The 21,436-nt window shown below is 36.5% G+C and overlaps 1 protein-coding gene across 4 annotated transcripts in view; it reads right to left on the bottom strand.

The window, feature by feature from the left end:
• ADGRV1 (adhesion G protein-coupled receptor V1) overlaps positions 1-21,436 on the bottom strand; it is a 585,058-nt gene that overhangs the window by 188,494 nt on the left and 375,128 nt on the right. For all 4 annotated transcript variants that reach the window (XM_031666293.1, XM_031666294.1, XM_031666295.1 and 1 more), the window contains 2 exons: positions 18,012-18,128; positions 2,398-2,576 (listed from right to left, as the gene is read on the bottom strand). In XM_031666293.1, the coding sequence (XP_031522153.1) occupies positions 2,398-2,576; positions 18,012-18,128 (296 nt within the window). The remainder of the gene's footprint in view (positions 1-2,397; positions 2,577-18,011; positions 18,129-21,436) is intronic.

Below are 21,436 nucleotides of genomic sequence, written 5' to 3'. Positions count from 1 at the left end.
CTTCAGGGCTGGCAGGAAAGAGAACTTGAGAAAACACGTTCCAGAAAGAAGTGAACAAGATACTTGGAGATTTTCCCCTTGAGGCATTTTTAAAAATTCTTAGCTCTTCCATAATGAGCTAAGAATTTTAAAATTCTTCTAGGGAAGAGCCTAGAAGAAAAGCAAAATACTATGAAGTAACCACTGGTCAACAGATGAGCCATTAGTTCATACAACCATAAATCTATCATGACCTTTAGAGAAATGGCATGCTTTAAAATGATGATATAAGTATACAATATTTTAGTATCAATAATATGTCAGTTTATAACCTTATATTAAAATTGAAGTAATATTAAAGATACAGAATTTTTACAAGCTAGAATAAATTCATATGGGAATGATTTAGGAATATTCTTTGTGAATTAAGGAGAAAAGTAACCTGTAATGCAATGGTTAGACACGCTGATCTAATAATTTTTTTTTTTTTTTTGAGTTGGAGTCCTGTTCTGGCACCTAGGCTGGAGTGTAATGGTGTGATCTTGACTCACTGCAACCTCCGCCTCCCGGGTTCAAGTGATTCTCCTGTCACAGCCTCCTGAGTAGCTGGGACTACAGGCATGCACCATCATGCTCAGCTACTTTTTGTATTTTTAGTAGAGACGGGGTTTCACCACATTGGCCAGAATGGTCTCGATCTCCTGACCTTGTGATCTGCCTGTCTCAGCCTCCCAAAGTGCTGGGATTACATGCGTGAGCCACCACGCCCGATCTCTGGTCTAACAATTCCTTAAGATTAAAACCAGGTAGAAGTAACTATATTTTACATTTCACTTGTTATAATTTAGTTGGTCATAGAGAACATTTGCCAAAAGCTTAAGAAGGCAAATACTTTGAGTAAGTTCATTTGTACATTCTTTGATCATAGTTTATTTCTCCCTTTAGAAATCCTTTTAAAACGAACAAGATAGTTTTTTCTAATTAATATTACATTCATTGGGTCCATTTAGCAAGGCCAGATGGGTATACATGTAATGCTAAAATTAAGTAAGTCCTGTCTTGCCAGGAAGCTCATGAAAAGAACAGCCTGCTAGCCACCACGACTTGCTTCATGGTTACTTTGCATGTCACAAGGAATGATGTAGAATTTTCTGAAATTAACCTTGGCAGTCCAAGATTTAAATTAATGCAAGGGGTGGTAAAATGTAAAAAATCATAATATAATTCTGAAGAGATGCCATCGTTCCTTTTTAGAAGATTACAGGAATATAGACTTGTATATGCATAAAACACATTATAATATTATAAAATAATCAGTATTAGGGAGTCTTTTGAATTTCAATAAAAAGACAGAATTACAAAAATATATGGTATATTAGTGTGCATTGTGTTTGTATGTTTGTGTATGTTTGTGTGTTTGAGTGTGTGTTTTACATAGCTAGCCTCCTTCATCTGAATGTGGTATGGGGTATGTGTTTGTGATTGCCTATGTGTGCAATACATTCGTATATATCAATAACAAGTATTTATTATGTATATAACTGATCAGAAACAATAATTCTATTAAAATGACTTCTGCTGATATAGTACTTTAACTTTCAATATTTTTCATGTTTATTAACTAATTTTATCTTCATAATAACCTGTTAGACAATTAAGTAATACTGTCTTCATAAGACTGTGAATAGGCTATTTTTTCTTATTTAGAATTTTACTTTTTCTCCTCCTTATAACAAGAGAGTTGGTTGAGCTTTACTATTGCAAAGTGTTTTTCCACCCCATACATGTGGAGCTAATAAGAAGGGCTCAGTGGTCCTCAAAGCCACAAGACACCAGATTTAGGATTAAGTCACATATATATATATACATATGTACATAAAAAGTGTTAAGATTTTAAGATTAAAAGGGTATTTTAACAAGAATATCTAAGACCAAGTTGACCTTGTCTTGTTCCTATGCACTTCTGCAGACACTCTCCATTCACTGTGATGCAGTTGTTTGGTATTCAGGGATCTTATGGGTGATGGTGGCTGCCATCTCCCTCTCTCACCAAAAACACACTGCTTAGATAATGTGCCAACACTCCAACTTTTTTTACTAGTTCTTTATCAAATATTTCATAGTGCCCTGATTTTGCTAAATATTATTGTTTGCTTCAATCTAATAAACTAAATGCTAATGTACAAATTACCATGAACTGTTTGATACACCAACTCACTTGAGGAAACTGCATCTACTAAAGAAACTTGAGAGGCCATAGTTTCCTATTTAGAAGAGTAATTAGAGTAAGCAGAGCTTTGGACACTGTGGCAGAAAAACAAAGATCTTCCCAGTATGTATTTAATCACAGCTCTTATGGCAACAAAATCTGCTTAGGTACATGAAAGCCAGGGCAATGTGTTGCCTGGATGTACTTACAGGTCACCATGAATGAGTCCATAGATCTGTGACATGCTCTGATGATAGATTCCTTTCAAAATAACTATGAGGAGAATCACCACAAAAGCTGGTAGTCCCCAACTCAGAAGGAAAAACAGCAGATATCGCCTCTCTGTGTGCTCATCATTCATCACCAGCACGTACCAGAAATTCACAGACTAAGGAAGAAAACAACATAAAATGAACAGGCTCTTTTTTAATGGCACAGAACACAAATTCACCTGGGTTAGGCAATAAGTTACTGACCAACAAAGGGTCAGGATCTACTTAATGATTAGTTTTGTTTTTTTTTAAAGTTAATTCATACATTCATTCTTTCATAAGAACTTCATTCTTACCCAATAAATTCAGGATACCTCAAATCCTCAAATTCTGGAAACACAGTGAAATATTTAGTTGATTTTCTGTATTTTTTTATTTGCCTTAATTTGCTCTGATTTACTCTCAGTTACAATCTTCTATGATTGCTTTGTAAATGTGTCTTTGAAGAAACATACACTGATATGCAAACCTACTTCCCACATTAACTTCCAGGTGATAATGAGGTAAAAAGCCCTATATTTTCAAACTTTTTGACAATTTTTATTTATTGAGGGCCTATCATATGGCAGGGCCAGATACTGTTCTAGCGGGAAAATAGCGTTGAAGACAACCAGTGGAAGGTGTTGACCAATAAACAGAAAATGATCACATGGAGAGAAAGTACTATAGCAGGGTTTGTTTTGTGGTCCATGTTTCCCAGTTTATACTCTCTCCCTTTTGTTCATTCACATGACAAATATTTATTGAGTGCTTACTAAATTTCACAGAGCAGTGTAGGCACTGGGGATACAGCAGTGAAAGAGACGGGGTGGTATTTACTTTTTTGAACCTTTGTTTCCAAATAAGTAGGACATAAATAATTAAGGGCAATATTTCTTTTATATTATATTTACGTTGCATCTTATATCTGTTATTTCTTACTGAAATAAAACATATAAATGGGACAAGTGTGTAGAGAGTGAGGGGGGATGAGGGGACACATTAAATAAATAGACTAAGAAAACTGAGGCCTATAAATGTTATGTTGGCTCCAAATCCCACACCTAACTTGGATCTAAGTCTTCTAGTGTCTTCTTTCCATGAGGGATGCTTATATTTAATTATCATTTAGTACAGAAACAATATTGAAAGTCATGCCATACATATTTCAAACAGTAATACCTATTGCCTAGATAAATCCACCATCTCAATTTTGCATGGTAGAAAGAGTGTATGAATGAATTATATATTATGTCTATATTATCATATGTCTATATAATTCATTCATACTCATTAATGTTATACTTTAAGTGGATAATCTCGGGCAAGTGACAACATTTTCAGAGCCTCAGTTTCATGTGTACAACAAGGTTATTATAAAGATTAAATGAGATACTACACGCAAAGTGCTGAACACATACATAGTCAATGCTGGAAAATGTCACTGCCTCTTCTTAAGTCTCCTATTAGGAGGTCAGACAGTGTGAAAGGCAAAAGATAAACACTTTTCTATTTGAAAAATAAGCATTCCTAATGTTTGTGGGAAGGCTTTCAGATGTTTTATTTACTGAGGCTTCTGAGTAAGATTTTATCTGTACCAAATTAGCCTTGAGGGATTAGTATTAGGCTAAACCAGAGAAGGATAAAAATGTTTGGTTACTTAGAGACTTGTGTCTCTGAATTTTATTTCCTGCCAGCACTCCATATCTCTATGTACATCTGCTTATATCTGTAATTATGAAGCATGTTTTGAGTTGTTGCTTATATAACTTTGTTCCAACTCATTTTTAAAAATTACTAGATCCAGCATTTTTTTTTTCTTTTTATAATTAGTATAGGGATGTGGACTCAAATAAGTGGGGTTGTGTCAAGTGTTGTTGCTGGGGTAGTCAATATGGCCTGTTAAAGAATGAAAATTCATACAAAGCAAGGATCATTGATTAATCCATTTTCTAAACAAAAGTACTAATTATTTATGTTGGTTAGATGCTTGTGTGCATCCATGTAACATCGTAACTTAGTGGTGCAATAGGTGGAAGAGTCAAGGAGGAGGGTACAGATTGGTAAATGACTCTAAGTTGATTCATCATGATAAAGATTGAGACATTTTCAAAATGTCTGCTTTTACGCAGATGGACATTCGTTCCATCAGTTAGAATTACTCAATCTTTCAGCAGCTGTCTGGCCTTGACCACAGGCTCAGATAAGACTGAGACAAGTGTAATTGTTAGATTTATACATGCAGTGCTTCCGTCCCAAACAGCTCAAGGCCCAGTGTGGCTGAATTACTGAATACTTGGTTAAGCAAAACAAGCTTCAAATGTCATAAGCTTTTGCCAATTATAAATAAAAAATAATTTAAATTTCTTCTTAAAAGACTATGATCACTGATTGGGAGGCTGAGGCGTGTGGATCACGAGGTCAGGAGATCGAGACCATCCTGGCTAACATGGTGAAACCCTATCTCTACTAAAAATACAAAAATTAGCCAGGCATGGTGGCAGGGCCTGTAGTCCCAGCTACTCGGGAGGCCGAGGCAGGAGAACGGTGTGAACCCAGGAGGCAGAGCTTGCAGTGAGCCGAGATCGCACCACTGCACTCTAGCCTGGGCGACACAGCAAGACTCCATCTCAAAAAACAAACAAACAAACAAAAAAAGAATATGATCACTGAAATATACTCTAAGAGAAGTACTTTCCATAATAATATCATTTTTAAAGCTATGGACTAGAAATACTAGAATGTAATGACGCAACATTTAATTATTCTAGAAATATTATGGCCCAAACATAAGATTTGTGTTGACTACCTCATTTCAAGTTTTACTTGAATTTTATTGTAATGTACTGTGGTAGGCACATTTTTGGACACATGCCTAGCTCATGAGCACCCCTTTTCCAAACTCTGCCTCTCTAACCCTCCTCCCATCACAGGCAGAGTGGGTTCAGTGTGCTCTGTGTACTCCCTGACACTGCTCCCCTGGCCACAGCTGATTTGATCAGGGGAGAAGCCTGGCCCAGGCTGAGCCAATCATCTGCACTGAATTCCTTGATGTTCCATGACAGTCTAAGCTGGTCAACTAAAGTAAGAGGACATAGAAAGGGGGTAGTCATGAGCACAGTGAAGCAGAGGTGTGTTAGAGAAGAATGCTCACAGTCCCTTGTGAAGTCCAACTGTAGGTACAGTTCTTAGATTCAATGAGTTATCCAAAATGCCTTTAGCATTTCAATTTTGTTTACTTTAGCTCGACTTAGGTAACTTAGTTTTTCTTTCTTCTTCCACCCAAAACTTGAATGAGATGTATTAATGTATTGCTTTCCCAAAGCAGTGGGGTTAAAATCTCCAGTTACCGCCGTTTTATTTTTAAACCAAAAGAAGACCCTGGAGCATTTGACTATACAATATGTCCTCACTTAAAATCATCAATAGGTTCTTGGAAACTACAACTTTAAGCAAAACAGAGTACCACAAAACCAATGTTACCATAGATTAATTGATGTAGAAAAGAGTTAAGTTCCTATGGCATATTTCTGGTCACAAAACAATGACCAAGCTTCTAAAGACTTAAATACTTCTCATATTAAACACTGAATTAAATGTGACCTATACATACCTTTAAGAAAGACTGATAAAAACAAGTGAGATGATTATTTTTACAAAATTATTTTTTAGAGACAGGGTCTTGCTCTGTCACCCAGGCTGGGGTGCAGTGGCACAATCATAGCTCAGTGCAGCCTTGAAGTCCTGGGCTCAATCAATCCTCCCACCTCAGCCTCTCGAGTAGTAATTAGTTATCCAGGTTTTAGTGAATCAATGAGTGCCACTTGTTGTCATTATGGTGGGTTAAATCAAGGAATAAATGTTTGCAAAGTGAAAATTGTCAGGAGCACTTTCTACCACTATGCAGGTCAAAGACAATCACAAACATGGCAGGCTCCCTGTGCACTTCCGTACAGCATTGTTTATTGTCTTGCATTTACCTGATTTACTTTCTTCATATACTTTATAAATTTTTATTTTACAATAATTTGTATTCATTTATTCATTCATTTTATAATCTGCTTATTCCAGTTCGGGGTCAAGGATGACCAGAGCCCATCCTGACAGCTCAGGGCACAAGGCAGGAACCAGTTCTGGACAGGACGTCATCCCATCTCAGGGTGCACTCACACATACCCACACACATGCAGAGCGGGAACATCTAGACATATCAATTAAGCCAGTGTACACAGCTTTAGGATGTGAGAGGAAACCCGATTACTAGAGAAAACCCATGCAAACATGGGGAGAACATTCAAACTCCACTGTGAAAAGAAAATAAATCTTGGGGCCCCAAAATCACTAAGCTAAAGGGAAAAGTCTAGCTGGGACTGCTTAGGGCCAACCTGCCTCCCATTCTATTCAAAGTTATCCTTCTGCTCACTGAGATAAATGCGTATCTGATTGCTTCGTTTGGAGAAGCTAATCAGAAACTCAAAACAATGCCTCAAAAAGTGTATCTTTTCTACCTATGAACTAGAAGCTCCCTCCCTACTTCGAGTCTTCCCACTTCTGCTTCGGGTTGTTCTGCCTTTCCAGACTAAACCAATGTTCACCTTCCATATGTTGATTGGTGTCTCATGTCTCCGTAAAATGTACAAAACTAAACCGTGCTCTGACCACCTTGGGTACATGTTATCAGGACCTCCTGAGGCTGTATCATGGGCGTGTGTCCTCAACCTCTGCAAAATACACTTCCTAAAATAACTGAGACCTGTCTCAGATTTTCAGGGCTCACGTCTCACAGAGTAGCCAAGGCTAGCAATTTATTTATTTTCTCATCAATGTTACAACAAAATGATGTTGAATGAAATGATATTGATGACCTGTTGTATTCCTTTCCTTGAAATCATTGTTCTTCCTTCATAATCTAACTTAAGAGTATTAACAGATCATGTTTGCACAATTTTATGTTAACAGATATATAGCAAATATGATCTATGTGTCTGACTGACTATGCGTTTATCCAATGTGGAACTAACAGAACACAAATTAGAGGGTGTCGCTCACCCAAATATGCTTCATGCTAACTAAACATAGCTTACTGTTCACAGTTTATCTTATACTTCTCTGCTAAAGACTGTTCTAAAATATTCAATCTGTAGGTCTCTATTTACACTTCTGTTTCTAAGTTTTTAAAATGTTGTTAGAAGGATCTTATAAACTATCTTAAGACCACCCATCCTCACAATGTAGTCATGGCATTTTTAGCCAAAATGTTATTATGCCCAAAGTTAACCAACTACATCCATCCTACTTGATTGTTTCTACATTTCATACACACTCAGAATACAAAGTTTCCTAGCATTAAGGTCATTTAAACAGATGGGATATAGTCTCTGAAGACAAGTACAAAAAAATTCCGAAATATTTTCAGCATTATAAACCAAATTCGTCACTTGGAAAGAGACAATTAAATGAAATTTTTTGTAGCTTAAAAATCCGTGATGTTACTAAACGGTCTCATCTTCAATAACTCTAAACATTAGGATATTAGAACTACCATTTTCTTATTTTCATTGTTGCTTATCAGGAAAGATGATGTACTCTTGAATTCTCACACTTCTCACAATTACCAGCATATCATTATGTCCGGAATTGGTGGGTTCTTGGTTTCACTGACTTCAAGAATGAAGTCGCGGACCCTCGCGGTGAGTGTTACAGTTCTTAAAGACGGTGTGTCCAGAGTTTGATCCTTCAGATGTTCAGATGTGTCTGGAGCTTCTTTCTGCTGGTGGGTTCTTGGTCTCGCTGTCAAGAGTGAAGCTGCAGACCTTTGCAGTGAGTGTTACAGGTCACAAAGGCAGCGTGGACCCAAAGAGTGAGCAGCAGCAAGATTTATTACAAAAAGCAAAAGAACAAAGCTTCCACTCCGCCGGAAGGGGATCCAAGGCGGTTGCCAGTGGCTAGCGCTGACAGCCTGCTTTTATTCCTTTATCTGGCCCCACCCACATCCTGCTGATTGGTCCATTTTACAGAGAGCTGATTGGTCCGTTTTGACAGAGTGCTGATTGGTGAGTTTACAATCCTTGAGCTAGACGCAGTCATGGAGTGCTAGTTAGCTAGATACAGAGTTAGCTAGATACAGAGTACCAATTGATGTATTTACAAACCTTGAGCTAGACACAGAGTACTGATTGGTGTATTCACAAACCTTGAGCTAGACACAGAGTGCTGATTGGTGTGTTTACAATCCTTGAGCTAGACACAAAGTCACAGAGTGCTAGTCCTCCAAGTCCCTACTAGCTTAGTTAGATACAGAGTGTATTCACAAACCATGAGCTAGACACAGAGTACTGATTGGTGTATTTACAAACCCTGAGTTAGACACAGAGTGCTGACTGGTGCATTTACAATCCTTGCGCTAGACACAGAGTCACAGAGTGCTAATCCTCCAAGTCTCCACTAGGTTAGCTAGATACAGAGTGCTGATTGGTGCACATAGGATCCTCCCGCTAGATATAAAAGTTCTCCAAGTCCCGATCCCAGTTCAGGAGCCCAGCTGGCTTCACCTAGTGGATCCTACACCAGGGCTGCAGGCAGAGCTGCCTGTCAGTCCCAAACCACGCCTGCACTCAGCCCTTGGTCTGTCTATGGGACAAGGCTCCATGGAGCACAGGGTGGCGCCCTTTGGAGAGGCCCAGGCCACACGGGAGCCCACCACAGGTGGGGAGCTCAGACATGGCGGGCTGCAGGTCCCAAGCCCTGCCCTGTGGGGAAGCAGCTAAGGCCCCGCGAGAATTTGAGTGTGGAGCCGGCGGGCCGGCACTGCTGGGGGACCGGTGGTGCAACCTTCACAGCTGCTGGCCGGGTTGCTAAGCCCCTCACTGCCCTGGGCTGGCTGTGCCAGCCGGCTGCTCCGTGTGCGGGGGCCTGCAGGAGCCGTGCCTACCGAACTTGCACTGGCTCGCCAGCGCCGCTTGCAGCCCTGGTTCCCGCCAGCGTGTCTCCCTCCACACCTCCCTGCAAGCAGAGGGAGGCGGCTCCGGCCTCAGCCAGCCCAGAGAGGGGCTCCCACGGTTCCGTGGCAGGCTGAAGAGCTCCTCAAGCACAGCCAGAGTGGACGCAGAGGTCGAGGAGGCACTGAGAGTGAGGGCTGCTAGCACATTGTCACACCCCATCATGATCACCTAGGGAACTGTACTTGGGTGTACTTAATTAAAAGCTCATATTAATAAATGTAAGGAAAACTATGTAATGCTATTTTTGAAAATTTCCTATTACAAACACAATCTATACAAATATAGAAAAGGAAGATTTGCAAAGCACTCATCCAAAAGTAAAGCTCCAGGTGCATAATAAGTAATATAAATGTTACATATTTTTAAAAATCTACAAAATTCAAAAGGACATGATGATCAGTAACTTGATTTGCATCTTGGACATGGTTCTGCATGGATAAACTGCTTTTGGCCAATATCACTTGGCTTCTCTGGGTTTTAATTTCCTTCTGTAGTAAGAGGAGAGGTTAAATTTTTAGTTATTAGTAATTTCCTAACACTTTGTGATTGATTATTGCAGAAATGACAATTCTTTAAGTAAAAACACTAATGGCATGGATGTATACAGACTATGTTTTTTTAGCAGCAACACAGATCTTACAGGTCATTTTACCATGACCCCTTATGAGGAAACTGAGGTAATGAAAGAACAGCATAGCTTTTTCATCTTCTGGTTAGCTACAGAACTGGGAGTGCAACATAACTCCAAACTGCCTTGTAAAGACTGATTATATTTAAGATTTATTTCCATATAAATTGACACAAATAGGCTGGGCACGGTAGCTCACACCTGTAATCCCAGCACTTTGTGAGGCCGAGGCAAGCAGATTGCTTGAGCCCAGGAGTTCAAGATCAGCCTGGGCAACACGGGGAAACTCCGTCTCTACAAAAAACACAAAGTACTAGCCAGGCATGATGATGCACGCCTGTAGTCCCAGCTACTCAGGAGGATTAGGCAGTAGGATTGCTTGAGCCTGGGAGGCAGAGGTTGCAGTGAGCTGAGATTGTGCCACTGCACTCCAGCTGGGGTGACAGAACAAGACCCCATCTTAAAAAGAAAAAACAAAAAAGAAATTGACACAAATATTGACAATATTATTATTACGTGACAGTTTCTCGTCCTCATTTTTTTCCCCACTCACTTTATATGCCAGTGGAGATACGCTTTACTCATATAAGAAAAAAAACCTGTTCTGTATCTTCATTTTTTTTCTAAGACTTAAGGAAAACTTACAAAGGCTTATCAGAATATAATACCTAAAACAATTGTGAACTGTGGATTAATTTTTCTTTACCTTGTAGTACCTACTGAAATGCTTTGCATATAATTTTAATTGAGAAATACGAAATAAATGAAGATGCATACAATTCGTTTTGAGCATTTAAAACATTTTATTGACTTTAACACTAATTTTATAATTTGGTTTAATAATTTGGTTTAGTTCTGAGTTTGTTTATATACATATATATGCCACCTTGTTAAAAATAATTTGATTTAAATGTGTTTAAATTTTTAATTAAAATGGGTATATAATAGGTATATATTTATGGTGTAAGTGTGATATTTTGATACAGGCATACAATCTGTAATAATCAAATCAGGGTAATTGGGGTATCCATCACCTCAAGCAGTTATTATTTCTTTGCATTAGGAACATTCTAATTCCACTCCTTTTGTTATTTTAAAATATACAATAAATTTTTGTTGAGCACAATCACCCTGTTGTGCTATCAAATACTAGATATTATTCATCCTAACTATATTTTTCACCCATTAACCACTCCCTCCATAAAGAATTTTAGAAGACTCCATAATTTTAATTGATTTGGCTGAACTCATAATGAAGGACAAAAGTTAACTGGTGAAAAGTGAAAAACGGTGAAGGTAATAGTTTAACGGGAAGAATGAAACAAATATTTATTTTATTTTATTTTATTTTATTTTATTTTATTTTATTTTTTTGAGACGGAGTCTCGCTCTGTCACCCAGACTGGAGTGCAGTGGCGCAATCCCAGCTCACTGCCAGCTACGCCTCCTGGGTTCACACCACTCTCCTGCCTCAGCCTCCCGAGTAGCTGGGACTACAGGCAATTGCCACCACGCCTGGCTAATTTTTTGTATTTTAGTAGATATTTTAACAGGGTTTCACCATGTTAGCCAGGATGGTCTCAATCTCCTGACCTCATGATCCGCCCGCCTCGGCCTCTCAAAGTGCTGGGATTACAGGCATGAGCCACTGTGCCCAGTCGAAACAAATATTTATTAATTGGTTAATAAATGTAGACCAAACATAAAGCTATATATCATTTAATCAAGACTTCTCTCCTAGGTTTTACTATGCTCTGTTTACACTAGAGGAAACGGAGGATGGGAGAAGTGTATTTCTCAGAATTAGTAATTCAGGCTATTGGAATTTAAACTGATTCTGTGTTAAATGCAAGCAACCAATTGTAATACCCAGATATAATTTAAGTCAAATATAGATAGCAGTAAACTAAAAGACTGTGTCTACAAGCATATATACTTACATTCCTACACAAATCTATTTATTTTTACAATAACATTTTCCCTACTATTTTTCCCAATGTCCAGATAGAAAAATTGAAGACATACCTTGTTAAGTGTTTTGTCATAGGCCATAGTTATGCTTTCATATGTTCCATAAACACATATTCATTCACTTATTCATATATCTTCATAAAATGCATATTAGCATATGAGTAAAACATAAAGGAGAAATGCCTTTTAAAGTTAAAAATCGGCTATTTGAACTCCATAATTTTCATGGTATATGAAATAAAGATCGGTATCCTGACTGTTTTTTAATAGTTGATTATTAATTGTGTCACCAGAATCCTTAAACTGACCTATAGCATCAAGTTTAGTCAGAGATCATAGATGCTATTAATTCTATCTATTCCATATGCTCTTAATCATTCATTTCAGATGAGAGTCTAAGAAATGTTATCACTGGTCCTTGCCCCAATTCTCCTCCCTCTTTCTTAACATTTATTGCATGAAATAAATTGCAAGACTTTTTGAGGACTGGAGAAGTCAGTATTTTCTGAGTGTGTCATTTTTATCTTGATACCAGTCTGTTGTCCTTAACACCTTTGATGTCCCCCCAAATTAAATCAATGATAAAGGAGAAACAAGGCTAATTTTAGCATTTCCCTTCCTGTTTTGCTATGCTATGGCACTAAGTAGCCTTTCTACCAAGGAATAAATAATATGTACATTTGCTTGTTCATAGTCTGGTTACATTGAGAAATTAACGCACAAGATGTGAATGCTCAAGTACAACTGTAAAATGATTTCTAACCTTATTCTACCATTTTAAAAATGTGTTCTTCAGTTAAGCTGTAATTTCAAAAGAAAAGATTATATTTCAAATTAAGCTGTAACTCTAGGCATGCAATGAGCAGACTGCAAGAACAATGCAAGGTTTGTATATTTTTCATAATTGATGCAGATTGCTATACAATCATTTAACTTGGTGACAGGAAGTGATCATAAAATTGAGTCAAATGAATATACAGGCAAAAATTGTCTATTTATCTATATCATATACGAATATCTCAAATAATTTATTTGCAATTTATTTACCTCATGATCTGGAAATCCAACTGAGAGCATGTTTCATGTAGACATGAATAGTAAAAGCATAATTCCTAGGAATTTATTCTATGGATACGGCCCAAGTAAACAAATACTCAGAGTGTGAGGATATCCAAGGACACATTGTTTACTATAGCAAAAAGTAACACGATAACCAAAAAATTATGTAATGTCATCAACTGGAGCCCAGAAAAATAAATTATGTAATAACCATATTAAAGCATAGGAAAAAGATATACCCATGCATGGTAAACTTAAAGATGTCCATATATATATACACACACACATGCATATACATATACATGTAACACATATATACACTATATATAAATATATGTACACTGTATATATATATACACACACACATACATACAAGAACACACATGTGCTTATTTAAATATTCATAAATATTTGTCTATGCATGGAATATTTATGGAGAGATACACAGGAAAACAGTAGTGTTTACCTTCAGGAATTGGTATTGAAGGTAGAGCAGAGAACGGAGAATGCAAGAAATAGTGAGAAAAAGATGTACTTTTTATTTAGTATTCAATTATGTTTTGTATCTGCTATGTCTAAAATGAAACCAAATCAGAACAGAAGAAGGAAAAATAGAACTCGCAAAACAGAGTAAAGATACTGCAAGATTTTAAATTCTCATTGTCAATTTTTCTTAAAGGAGATATAACCCTGCCTTCTTAAGGGAGAAATGATTTCAATAGTTCCAAGGGAGTGCTCTTACATGAAGAGCAAACAGAAGGATAATTCAATATGTGTGGCCAAGAAAGGAATTTATGATTTGTTTCCTTTTAAAAAATAAGCAAAATAATCTGTTACTACATCCTCGTCTTGCACTGTGTGACTTTTCTGTCAAAGAAAAGGGAAGCCTGAAGAAACAGAGGCAAGGCTGTTATTTATGGAGGCTGTTATGAGCAATGCATCTACTTTAATAAAGGGTTAAAGGTTCTCCAGCTTGCTAAGGCTTTATAGCTAGTTAGTGTCCACCTCACTCAAAGTCAGACCTCTTTCCACTACATGAAGTTGATTTTCTTTGGTTAAAAAGAAGGTATAATTTATATTGGAAAAGCAGAGCAGTCAAGATGTTTTCAAATCTATGAAATTTTAGCCACAACATATTATCTTAACAAATAATATGGGTAAATATGTATAGAGTATGCAGTCTGTCCCAGACACCACTTCAAGCTCATTCTATGTATTAATTCATTTTATCTTTTCACAGTCTGCCAAGAGAGGTAGTATTATTACAACTTGAGTTTTCAAATAAGAAAATCTAGGCTTAGAGAGCTTATGTAACTTGTTTACCAATAAAATTTTCCCTAAGCTACTCTACAATTAATCTAAATTTATTATAAGGCACTAAAAGTATAGGATATAAAAGTAAAATAATTTTCAAGATAAAGTCATAAAAATGTATTCTAAGACTGAAGATATAATGCAGATAAAAATAAACATTAACAGTTCTGACATGCTTAACTCAGTAATTACAAATTTATGATTAATTTATTGTCATAAGCTATGCACAGACATAAGTAGTATCATATTCACTCCTATATTACTAAAAAAAATGAAGTAGAATCATTGAAGTAAAAATTCTCTCAATTTTATTCAACCTAATTCAACCAATGGGATTGAGCTAATAATAGTCTAACCTTCTACATAATGTTTTTAAAACAGATTTTAGAAAAAAAAAATTTAACAGTCACTATTTTTATGAATGGGAAAATGTTGGTTGGTGAAGTGACAACCTCTGAACATAAAATAATTCATTAAAAGTAACCTAACTAGAATTCAGAACTTATTGACTTTTCCCCTTGTGGTCACACCACAAACCATGAAAAATGTGTGGTGTACCATCTGAAATACATTAAACTTCACTGGTACTTTAAATAGCTTTCCTAAGCCATTAGCCATCCAGAAATCTAATTGGTCTACTAAATGTGAATCAGCCACAGTCATATTTACCTAACTTGAAGAAGAGATGTAGAATATACCAATCTTCATTAACTTGGGTGAAATCTTATATATGATTTTGTCTAATGCTCCCTGAAAGCAGAAAATCCATCTAAAACATGTTTGAAAGTTGGTCATTTCCCTCTCAATATATTTCAGTGATTGAATTCACTCTACTTTTAGAAAAGCCTCTTCAACTTTGACAGTTTTATTGGCTATGAAAACTCTTAACCCGAATCAAGAATTTCCTTCCCTAATTTTTGACCCATTTGCTCTGGTTCTGCCAAATGGAGCTACATAGTCCACCCTTTCCGGTAGTAGCCCTTCCGGCATTTGTAGACAGCCATCACATCTCCCTAAATTCTTTCCAGGTTAGTTATGCCCAGCTGCCTCAAAGTTTCTTAGAGGGTTGTTTTCCAACTTCTCATTGGACAATTAATGTTCCTGCTGAAACATGACCCATGAGAGTGGTTGCTGTGTCCCAAAATAGTCTGAATTTTGTAGATTACAGTGTAACCATGTCTGCTTCCATACTGCTATCAATGCAACCTAGGTGTGTGTTGTTTTTGCAGTTAGTGTAGTTGTTATTGTTAAGCATTCTGGTCACATATTTAATTGCTGCCAAGTTTATGTTAAATTATAATTTTGAGTAATTTACATTAACTTCCATCAGATGATGTCTGTTTCATTCTAGTTTTTAATTTATCACAGTACAGTTTCTCTTCATTAGCTCTACCTGTAATCTTAATGCAGGCAGCTCTCTGTTGCAGCTGTCCTTTCAGTTCTGTACCACATGCATATCTGATAAGCAATTTCCTGTGTTTTCATCCAAGTAATGAATCAAAAATTCTGAATAGGTCAGGGGCATGGACAAAGACCTTTAGCACAGCACTGGGGACCTCAATCCAGGCAGATAGATAACAACATAAATAGGACACATTTTAAAAAGTTTAACTCACATAAACTCTTAAAGAATTTTGCAATCAGAAAATCTTGCAAATGTTATTCTAATTTCAGCAGATATGTAAGTTTTATGTTATATGCTTTAAATTCACTTTTATTTGTAAATTTTTTTGAGAGGGGAGCTTGAAAACACCATAAATTGTCCATGATTAAAACCGCTGAAAGAGCTATAAAATATTAATAATTATTCTATGAGTTTGGAATTATTATCTCTATATGCAGATTTAGAAACAAAACTTGGAGAGAGTCAATAGTTTAATTAAGCTTACACAGACAGTAGCCGAGCCAGAATTCAAACCCAGATCCAGGGTGCCACTTGTTTCAACTAGTTCTATTAGCTAAATAGTTCAGTCCTCTTCTTCAGCCCCCACTACTATCATATCATACTGGGGAAAACAACCCTTCCTTGAGCCTGTGTGGTATTCTCTCATAATATCACCACCTCACTTTCTTTCTCCTTTTACCATTATTTCACTGTTGCTACATAATCAGGTCCTACAACCTTCTTCTTCAACAAGAAAAAAGAATATGCAAGGGACTGAATGCATCTGTTTTCATAAAATAGTTTACATGCATACTCAGAAATGCATATGAAACTGTATCACATGAAAAACTTAACAATACCATTACACAGAATGCATTATCAAATGCAGCATTTTAGTTGAGCCATTTAATTAGTGACGTTAATACTATGCACTGTCCTCCTCTTTATCAACTATATCAGCCATTTATCAACCAAATCAACAAAGAATAATGGAGATAATTTGGGATTTTAGTTAGAAAAGAATTGAAATTTCTCTGCCAATATGCACTAGTTCCTCAGGTGAGTATGCTAGGACTCTGCTGGTCTCACTCTGTACCTTCTCCCCAAGTAATCTCTTCCAAACCAATGGCTCCATTTTCCAACTCTAAGCCAATAACTTCCCGGTGCATTTTTTTTTTTTTTTTAGACGGAATTTCGCTTTTGTTGCCCAGGTTGGAGTCCAATGGCGTCATCTTGGCTTACTGCAACCTCCACCTCCTGGGTTAAAACGATTCTCCTGCCTCAGCCTCCCTAGTAGCTGAAATTACAGGCGCCCACCACCATACCCAGCTAATTTTTTGTATTTTAGTAGAGATGGGGTTTCACCATGTTGGCCAGGCTGGTCTTGAACTCCTGACCTCAGGTGATCTGCCTGCCTTGGCTTCTCAAAGCGCTGTGATTCCCAGTGCATTTCTAAAATGTAGGCCTCCCTTCTGAGCTTTAGCTTCATGTGTCCCCGTCTCCTCAAAGTTCCCACTGGAGGTTTCATAGGCACTTCACATTCAGCATGTCCCAAACGAAACTCGCCAGCTTTTCCCCATTGTTCAGTGATCATAATTTCAGTTACCAGTATCCACCAGATACCCAGGCCAGAAATCTGGGGAGCATCCTGGGTTCCAACTTCTGCATTCCTCACAACCAGTCTTTACATCCTATAGTTCTAATTTTAAAAAATCTCCAAAGCAGTTCTCTTCCCTTTGCTTCTACTGCCACCTCCCTAGTTCACGCTACCATGATTTCCCCTTGAATACAGCTAAATGTACTTAATTGGCTTGCCTATCCACCCTTTCTTGTCTCATATTCACTACAAACAGGGAGATCTTTCTAAAATCTAAATCTTATCATGTCACTCCTTAAAAACCTTCTATTACTTTTCCTAGAAAAATGTTCTAATTTCCTACTGTGCTTTATAGGATAGGGCCCGCATTGCAGACTTCATCTCTAACCACTCCCTTGTTTCAAATCCTACTGGATTTCCGTAATTTCTTCAAACTCACAATGCTCTCTACCATTGTACAGCTTACAGGGTGTTTTTATTTGGCATTTATATCCTGAGAATGCAGTGATGGACATATGGAATTACTTCTACTTCAGTACAGAGTATCAGACATTAAGACCACTCCACCCAGATTCATCATAAGATTAAAGGGGCGGGGAGAGGGAATGAGGTACCAACCTGAATGAGCATCCAGCTAAACTGGCAAAGGTACAGATAATGTGTGACAGCAGCCACAGCTGAACAGCTCTCCTCAGCGAGTTGGGGACTTGCATATGCAGACGCCAGAAACAGAATCTGTAAAAAACAGATACTTCTATTTTTAAAATATGCTAAAATCGATGAAGAACATTAAGAAAGTAAATGCTTTCTTATCTAAACCTATGACTCAGTGATTCCATGGGAAAGTAAGTTGACTTGTTGTCTAAACTGATATGACTTTGTCATTCTAAAAATGGCAATATATGGATTTTTATATTTCTAAGAAATAATGCATGATATGAAATTATGCTACATGTTGCTCTAGGCTCTCATAAGGAAATTCGCAAAGTAAACCATGTTCTTATCATTGACGAGTAAAAATCCCATGAAATACATTTATTTTAGCAAAGTAGAAAATAGTGGAAATACCACTCCTTGTGTAAATCAAAGCTAATGGGAGAGAAAAGAAAGATAAATCAAATATTTGACTTTACCCATCACCTGCAGCCTCTTGCCAGGAAGTAACACAGACAACAAAATGGACTTAAAATGAGTTTAAAAATTCAAATTCTATGATTATCTTAATCTTTGGATTTTTATTTCAAGTGCCTTCAAGCTTTTGTTCAAAAGTCACAATGAGGCCTCTCTTGACCACACTATTTAAAATTGCATCCTGCTTTTAAATTTTCTTCTCACACACATAATTCCCCAACTCTACTTTTCTCTCTCTCTCTCTCTCTCTCTCTCTCTCTCTCTCTTTTAACCATCACACATCACCTTCTAACGTGCTTTGTATTTGCATTTTTTTTTTTTTTGGCTATTAGTCTCACCTCCTAGAATATAATCCCCGCAAAGACAGGATCGTTGACTGTTTTACTCACTAATGTAACCCAAGCACATAGCTTAGTGACTGGCACATGGTAGGTACTCAATAAATACTTGCTGAGTAAATAAGCAAGTGAAGTGAAAGACTCTTTGTAATTTCTACCTTTTCGTATTTTCTCCAATAAATGACTACTGTGTCAAATATTGCAAGGATGAGTGTAGATGGCAGGGGGAAACTTGGAGCAATAATATTGGGCTATAAATTCTCAATGAATAAACTCTGGCTCCCCCTTACAGACAGGAATCAACTTTTTGACTATATTTTCAGAGAGTACCACTGTGCCTGGAATATAGAGGTGATCAATAAATGTTTATTATAAAAATGAATGGTTTATTCCAAAAGCACAGAGGAGAAAACTAGTTGACTTATGCCTTAAAATCTCTCAACTTTTAAAAAGAAAACATGACTGCCTTTAATGCTATTTGAATTTATTTTAAAAAATAAATAATGTGCCCAAAAATAAATAAGACCACGGGATAAAATGTTGTTAAATTTCAAGTGAAATGTGCCCCTCCCCAATCCTCTTGTTACCAAGGACATGTCCCTCAACTCCCCTTGAAAATTTCTACTCAAGTGTATTGGTAGGGCAGCATCCCTGTGGTAAATTCGTTAAGATCTGCAGTGAGGCTTTGCATGTTCCCAACATCTCAATTTCACAATGAAAGATGTACCTTAATCTGATTCCTCAATTACATAAGACCCAACATGCTAATTTAAAATTAATAATTATTAATAATTACCAATTTATTACTATAATTGATATTGACTGTAAATTAATAAATCTACAATATGTATCTCTTATGCTGAAGTGACTCTTTCTTCTTGGAAATTATTCATTGAGTACCTTCCTGTGCCTGATCAAGTATAGAATTAAAAAAATCTTTTTTTTAAGCTACGGACAGTGAACAAGTCCTTTTCCCCTTCTACTTCCCTCATCAATAATAGAAGGAAGTTGGAAAAAATCAACTCCAGAGTCTCTTTCTACTCCAAGACTCCAGAATAATTTTTAAAATAAGAAGTACCTTGATTCAACTTTCTGTTTACTTAGTCTTGGATTTGGTGCATTTGTAATACACACTATTAAAAAGAAGGCATGCCAGCATTTAAAGCAGAAAATAGAAATTCATGTAACATTATTTCCTGACAAATGTGTTCCCTTAAAAAAATAAAGTCCACAAATTCACCTTCCTAGAACACACCACAACATAGCTTTTGAATTATTAGCGATTATGCTTAGATTTTCCTTGACTTTTTTGTCTAACTTTACCATTTATTCTGATCTTTATTATAGGTCATAAATTAAACCTTCCTAAATTCCACAATTATTCCTTGAACACCTTCTATGCACTAAGCACTGGAACTACGAATTAAGAGTATGGTATGGTTTAGCCAAAAAAAAAAAAAAGATAAAAAAGCAATCATTTTAACATTTCATGTTCTGTCTTTTCACAAAGGTGCATCTATTTCCATAAAGTCTTCATAAATGTAGGTACAATAAATTCAAGCCTTTCTAATTCAGATTCTATTATATGGATTGTGTTGAAGTTTACCTAGTAGTTTTGTTCTAATCAACTTAAATAGGTTGTTAGGTAATAGAATAGTGTAATCCAAATTATAATTGACTATGTTTAGCTTTAAGCATTCTATGAAACTATCTATAAGTATATGCTAACTTAAATTCTTTTTCAATATGTTTTCTTTGAAGCAACTAAATCAGTACAGATTCTTGTTTAAAACTGTATTTACTTTCAGAATAGTTTTAACATCCAAAATTCTATTCTTAAGGTATGATTTGATATTTTATTAAACTCTAATCTCCTTTCCTAAATTATAAGAAGATCAGTTACAAATCTACTTTTGTAAACCATGAAAGTTGTTCCAGGTTATTATCTGAATTATGGGAATTGCTTCTGTCTGTACAGGAGATTAGTCAGCAAGAGGAGGCTGAGCTGTCACAATGCACATTGCTATAAAAGGGATGCACAAAGAATACTTGGAGGACTAGGTATTACATGTGACCAGGACTACCCAAAATTTCATCAACTTAAGATGGAAATAAAATGAGACCAAATAAAACAAAATAAATAAAATCTCCCAGCATATTTAGCTCTCTCATTTTTAAGGCTACAAAACCTAAAAATAGATGGAGTTTCACCATTGCTCTTTTATTCAAACACAGAGATTACCAGAAAAAAAGGTTATTTTCAAAGTCAGTTCTCTGAAAGCATTAAGTTGAACATGAACAAAAAAAAGGAATTTTTCAAAGGTTCTCAGTTGTTCGTACGTTGATTTATTCAGTATGAATGAGTGCTTAAGTATCCACTATCTACAAACTATTGTGCTGGGCAAGATGAAGTACATGACGGCAGAAAACTGCTGTATACCAGCATGGAGCTACATGTTTTCCCTCGTTCTTTTGTGTATAAGTCATATATTAATAATGTGAAGTCATTATTGTTTTTACCCCAATTTAGTAAATCACGAAGGAAGAACTATAGGATAATTAACATGTTTAAAG

This window comes from Papio anubis, chromosome 5, assembly GCF_008728515.1.
Source record: "Papio anubis isolate 15944 chromosome 5, Panubis1.0, whole genome shotgun sequence".
Lineage (NCBI taxonomy): Eukaryota > Metazoa > Chordata > Mammalia > Primates > Cercopithecidae > Papio > Papio anubis.
The sequence above is the reverse complement of the archived record's forward strand: the minus strand, read 5'-3'. Positions and strand labels throughout refer to the sequence as shown.